This window comes from Myotis brandtii, unplaced genomic scaffold (genome assembly GCF_000412655.1).
Source record: "Myotis brandtii unplaced genomic scaffold, ASM41265v1 scaffold18, whole genome shotgun sequence".
NCBI classification, from domain to species: Eukaryota; Metazoa; Chordata; class Mammalia; order Chiroptera; family Vespertilionidae; genus Myotis; species Myotis brandtii.
In genome coordinates, this window is record NW_005356674.1 from 8,856,202 (window position 1) to 8,862,635 (window position 6,434).

General features: G+C 41.2%; 1 protein-coding gene across 13 annotated transcripts in view; it reads right to left on the minus strand.

Annotated features, from left to right (window-relative positions):
• The window catches only part of TBC1D5 (TBC1 domain family, member 5), a 425,203-nt gene that overhangs the window by 176,244 nt on the left and 242,525 nt on the right, over positions 1-6,434 (minus strand). For all 13 annotated transcript variants that reach the window (XM_014537570.1, XM_005863632.2, XM_014537574.1 and 10 more), the window contains one exon: positions 5,842-5,909. In XM_014537570.1, the coding sequence (XP_014393056.1) occupies positions 5,842-5,909 (68 nt within the window). The remainder of the gene's footprint in view (positions 1-5,841; positions 5,910-6,434) is intronic.

The window sequence follows — 6,434 nt, forward strand, 5'->3', positions numbered from 1 at the left end:
GGGCCACAACCTCACTATCTGCCCTGCTCTGTGCCTGATAGGGGGGAGCTCCCCAATCCCCTAATTGCCCTGCGGCTCTGTGTTTGACAGGGTGCAGTGCACCAACCCCGTGATCAGCCCTGCTCTGTGTGTGACAGGGGGCGGTGCCCCAACTCCCCTATCGGCCCTACTCTGTGAGTGACAGGGGGGAGCTCCTCAACCCCCTGATCGGCCCTGCTCTGTGGGTGATAGAGGGTGGTGCCCCAACTCCCCTATCGGCCCTACTCTGTGAGTGACTGGGGGAGCTCCCCAACCCCCTGATCGACCCTGCTCTGTGTGTGACAGGGTACGGAGCCCCAACCTCCCTGATGGGCCCTGCTCTGTGAGTGACAGGGGGCAGCGCCCCAACCCCCTGATTGGCCCTGCTCTGTGGGTGACAGGGGGTGGCACCGCAACCTCCCCATCGACCCTGCCTTGAGTGTGACAGGGGGCGGTGCCCCAAACCCCCAATCGGCCCTGCTCTGAGCCTGGCCAGGGGCTGCACTTAGGGATTGGGCCTGCCCTCTGCCACCCGGGAGCAGGCCTAAGCCAGCAGGTCGTTATCTCCTGAGGGGTCCCAAATGTGAGAGGGCACAGGCTGGGCTGAGGTACCCCCCGCCCCCCGGGCACAAATTTTTGTGCACCGGGCCTCTAGTATTCAATAATAATGCAACAATGCAGCTTGTGAGATGAAATTATCTTATTTAAACTCAGAACGGCAGGCTGATAGTTACTTTTTTAAGTGTGCGTATTTATATCTCTCATAAACATCAACTTGACTCTATACTGTGAGACAAAACAGCATTAGTCCATGCCCTCCATGGGCTTACTGTTAGGTTTCAAAGAGGCGATGGGCTACCACCAGAGCTCTTATACATAATGTTTCTATCACAGCACCAGTTAATTTGGGCTGTAACTTCTTTGGCTGCTTTCTCTATTAGATTCTGAGCTTCTTAAGGGTCCTTGCCATATTTATCTTGGCATCTCCAGTGCCTGGCTCCCAGAGGAGATTAGAATAAATGCATTGACTATATTGACAGATTGAATACCTTGGCAGGTCTAAATAAATAGAAAAGCCTCAACAAAATTAAGTAAATCATCAAAAAGTTATTAAGAAAATTCTACTAGAACATAGAATAGGCACAAGTTATTTCCAATTGTAACGAATGGAAAATGCTCCATTAACAGGTTGGTGATGAACTCAGGCTTTGACGAATGAACTGTCGGGAATCCAACAGGGAGGAGTGGGTTAGTAGCATTCCCAAGGACAAGTAATGCAAAGCACAAAACCTGTTCAGGGAATCGTGCCACAGCACTGGCCTAAAAGGGAATTGTGGAGGGACTTCCAGTTTCTGGTCCTCCATATAAGGAGTCTGGACATTGCTACTCCATCCTAACAAGTAAAAAGCTGAGAAGACTAAGAACCAATTACTCTTGTTGGATCCATAAGAATGGGGAAGACACAGGGCAAACTGCTGTCCCCAAGACTGGAGAGACAGACAGGCAAATACAGGGAGTCACAGCTTGTTAGAGAGACTCACAAGTGGGAACCAGTGTGGGTAGGAAAATCTGAACTCTAATTGATGAATTACTGAGCTCAGTATGAACAACTCTGAGAGTCAAAAACTCCAGGTGGACCTGTCATAGAGGGGCCTCACAATATTGTGAGATCTACTTCTGGGAGCTGGACGAGGTTCCCACAGTAGTATTAGAGAAAAATCCCCCACCCCCACCCCCAGCTTCCATCAAGGGGAAGGGAAAAGGAGCCAATGTGAACACAGCACTGTTCTTCTTAACAAGGCCAATTAAAAGACAAAGATTGTCAGCATGAATAATAATAAAAAAAGACCCAAGTATGTTACCTACAAGAAATCCATTTTAAATATAAAGACACATGTAGATTAAAAGCAAATGGATGGAGAAAAACATACCATACCAACACTAATTACAAGATAAAAAAGAGCATTACATAATAATAAAGGGGTCAATTATCCAAGAAGACAAAACAATCCTTATTATGTATGAACCTAAAAAAATAGCATCGAACTATGTGAGGAAAGAACTACTAAAATTACTAAGAGAATCCACTTCCATGGTTGGCAATTTTAACACCCTACAATCAGATGGACAGTTCTGGAAGGCCGAGGATCATTAAGGACATAGTTGAACTCAACATCATCAATTAGCTGAATATAACTGACATCTATACACTACTTCATCAAACAATATCAGAATACACATTCTTTTCAAGCTCACGTGGAACATTCACAAGACAGACTACATTCTGTACCATAAAACACAACCTTAACATATGTGACAGAATAGAAGTCATACAATGTCTGATCTCAAACCAGAGATCAATAATAGAAAGATAAGTGAAATCCTAAAAGGGAGCTGTATGTGTGTGTTAGTCCATTCTTCTGCAGACCACAGGGAGAGTCATAGAACCTTTAAGATGAAGCAAGTATCATGACTAGAAATGTGCTTTGAGGAGACAAGGTTGTAACACATGGATAATAGTGGAAAAGATAAGTAACAGATTTAAGAGAACAATAAACAAGAGACTCAAGGTAGGAGGTAAAAAGAACCTGAAACAGAGCAGTAAATATAAAACAGAACCGATGTGAGAAAACTACATATAATGACTCCCTACTCTGTATTTAAAAATATAAAATGTATACCCTCAAACCATCTACTCTTAACCACCGTTAATAGTGCATCTTTAGTCTAAGTCACTAATTACTCAACTTAGAATACTGCAATAGATTCATTCCTACCTCCACCTTCACTCCAATATCACAGCAGCCAGAATTATATTTTCAGATATCACACACCTGCTCAATATCCTTTAATGCAGCGGTTCTCAACCTGTGGGTCGCGACCCCTTTGGCGGTCGAACGACCCTTTCACAGGGGTCGCCTAAGACCATCCTGCATATCAGATATTAACATTACGATTCATAACAGTAGCAACATTACAGTTATGAAGTAACAATGAAAATTTTATGGTTGGGTCACAACATGAGGAACTGTATTTAAAGGGCCAGAAGGTTGAGAACCACTGCTCTAATGACTTCCCATTGCAATTGGAATGAATTCCAAACTCCTATCTGTGGTCTGTAGGACTGCTTGTCTGGAATTTGAGTTTCTCTCAATGTCCCTACTTAAATCACTTGCTTCCAGCCATACCTGCCTTCCCTTTGTTCTTCTAAATACTGAGTTTATTTTAACTGAGGGACTTTGCACCAGCTGTTCCCTCTGCCTGGAGTGTTCTTCCCCTAGATATTCACATGACTGGCTTTTAAAATTTGTTCACATCTCACTTCAAATGTCATCTTCTCAACAATGCCTTTTCTGATCACTGTTCCTAAAGCAGCCATCCCCTCTAGTTCTCCTATTACCCTTCTTTATTTCTTCACAGCAATTCCCTCCCTCTACAATTGCCCTCTGTATCTATACATGCTTATCTCACCCTCTACCCGCCTGCGCTAAAATGGTTATCTTGTGATAGCAGGACCTTGTCTGTCTTTTGCACCACTCTGCCCCCGACCCCCTCCAAAGGATCAGCCTGGAACAGTGTAGACATTCAATAAATAAACATTTAAAAAAACAAAATTCTTATCACAGATGCCAGTGACTGAGTAGCATCGTATAATATTCACTGAGCTGTACTTCCTTTCGTCTCCTATTGCATTATGAGCTGCCTTGCAGACTAAATTGAAAACCATGGATTTTAGATCATGTAGTGCCTTCTAGAGAGAATGTATTACCTAAAGTAGTAAAATTACTCAAGCTACTCAGCTTTTATGATTAGGCAATTTGGTGGCTTTACAATAAGACTGACAGTCTTACCCTGCAAACAAAGTTACTTGCCACAAGATACATACAGAGATGACAAGGAAACTTACTATAAATATGGAGAGAGCCTTCTGGGAAAGAAGGTATGCAACCTCCCCACTTGTGCTATGGACTATAGGGTTTCCTAGCTGCTTTCCCTGAATCTTGAGTTTGCCAACTTAATTAAAATGTACCAGTGGAGATTAATTAACTTATATACATGCCATAAGAAAAATGCACAGAAAATAAGAAACCAAATAGTTACAAGAACACAGCTTTCAAAAATAACACTTTCTAATAGCAAAGCAAAAATGTTTTGAGCTAAGTAACCAAAATGATGAACAGACCCCCCAAAGCCACTTCCAGCTAGGTTTGGCTATCCGCATTTTATTTCCCCCTCTGTTTGCTGTTTCTTTTAGCCAAACTGGCACACCTGGCCTCTGAGTGTGTGCTTCTGCCCCATGGCACAGGTCCTCCACTTCCATCTAATAATGGTATGAACGCTATCATCCTTATTAGCCACTTCAAGCTGAAGCGGTCAATTTTTCTAAGATAACTGCCTAGCATCTGAAAGAAAGAGGTACCTTTACTGCTGGGTTAGCAATATATACCTTGGATTTTGTTTTTAGAGACCTGTTTTACTGCCACTAATTACCTAGTTACTTAAATGACTGATGAGGAAACTTATTATTTTTGTTTTATTCACAAATGTTAATTGAGTGCCTCCCGCGCATCAACACAATGGCCTTCTACTTTCCAAGACGATAATGAGAGCATTGCCCATAGCTACCCTACACCTCTGAGTGGAGCTTCCCTGTAAGTGGTTACTTCTGGTAACTGGATAACTCAAGCTCATCAAAATGATCCCAAACCTCTATTCCCAAACCAATACTATTGCCAGCTTTCTAAGATTTTGTTGTGTTCTGAACTCAAGATTCCTCTGAATTTTTGAAGCAAATGTCATTTGTTAAATATGTAGAATAACTTTAAAAATAGTCCATGTCATTTGATTATTCTGTTTGGATCTGGAAAGAGAGGAATAGCAGAGAGCCAGAGGTCTTGACACTGTGACAAATCTAGTAGGAGTTGAACTAAGAGTAGGCAGACAGGCAAAGCTGCAGAAGGACTTGGAAGAAGGCCCCAGAGATACTCATGACTCTGTATACCTGGCTCATCCTAGACCCCAATGATTAAATCAAATTTACTAACATGTATGTGCTTTTTTATAGTTTAAAGTATAAACATATCTCATTTACTTCTATTACAAATATATTCATATAACAACACTATGAGGTGATTGCTATTTTCCCCATTTTATAGAAAAGGACACTCAGGGGAAAGACATTCATTGAAAGTAATTTGCTCAAGATTACATCATATGTTGCTATAACTTACCCTAGGATCTTTTTACACAAATTCCATGTACTTCTCACTATATTACTTGACCCAGAAAAATAAGGTCAATGTATAAAAGGTATGGATATTGACTATGTGCTAAATAAGAAACTGCTTTTTCACATGGTAAATACTGAGTAGACTGAGAGAAGAAATTGTTTCAAATCTCAATGGCTTCAAGAGGAAGGGAAATAAAGAGGGTAAAAGTAATAGCAGTCATTTAAAAAAGTAATTTGGTTAGAGGGGAATTCAAAGGTGTAAAGCAAGAGATAAATCTTTCTAGCAATACCCGTATTATGAATACATAATACAACCTTAATCAGAAGCACGTGACTTAAAATAATTGCTAAAAATTGAAAAAATGATTAAATATTATTTTAAGTGTCAACATTACAAATATAATAATTTATTCTGAAAAATGGAACACAGAAATCTATATTTTAAGAATAGAAAATGATAGTTATTATCAAAACTTGGCCAAAATAACTTTGTTATTAACATAAGACTCCTCAATAGATTTTGGATTTTGCTAAAACACAGAGGTAATACTAATTTTAATTATTGAAAGTAATTTATAAATAGTTCTACATACGTTCTTGTGACATCTTGTTCAATCATCGATCGGAGTTCTTTATCTTGGAAGAATTTATTCCAAAGACTCTGAAATAAAGAGAACAACCTATTTAAAATAACCTCACACCTTTGTTTGACTTTGATGATCTCAATTTAATAACTTAAATGATTAAATTTATCCTTCTTTGAGTTATCATTTCACATTGCAGGTAGGAAACCTGAAACTGGAGCAATTTTATTAAATTCTAGTTTACTTTCAGACACATCCTTATTCTAACACCAATTTTTCCAGAGATATTATTATATACTAGAGGCCCGGTGCACAAATTCGTGCACCCGTGGGGTCCAGCAGGCCTGCTCTGATGGAGGCCGATTGGGCATGGGGCCAGTGGGGGGAAGGGGATGCGGGAGGTTGGCCAGCTGGCCTCCAGCCCTATTGGGGTGGGGGGGCTATCAAGGACAGCTGGCAGGGGGAGGGGCCACAGACTGTTGGCTGTCGCCCCAACCCCGTTCAGGGTGGGGAGCTGATTAAGCTGGATCAGCTGGTTGGCCGCAGCAGTGCACATCATAGCGACTGGTCATTCTGCCATTCGGTTGCTGGGCTTATATATG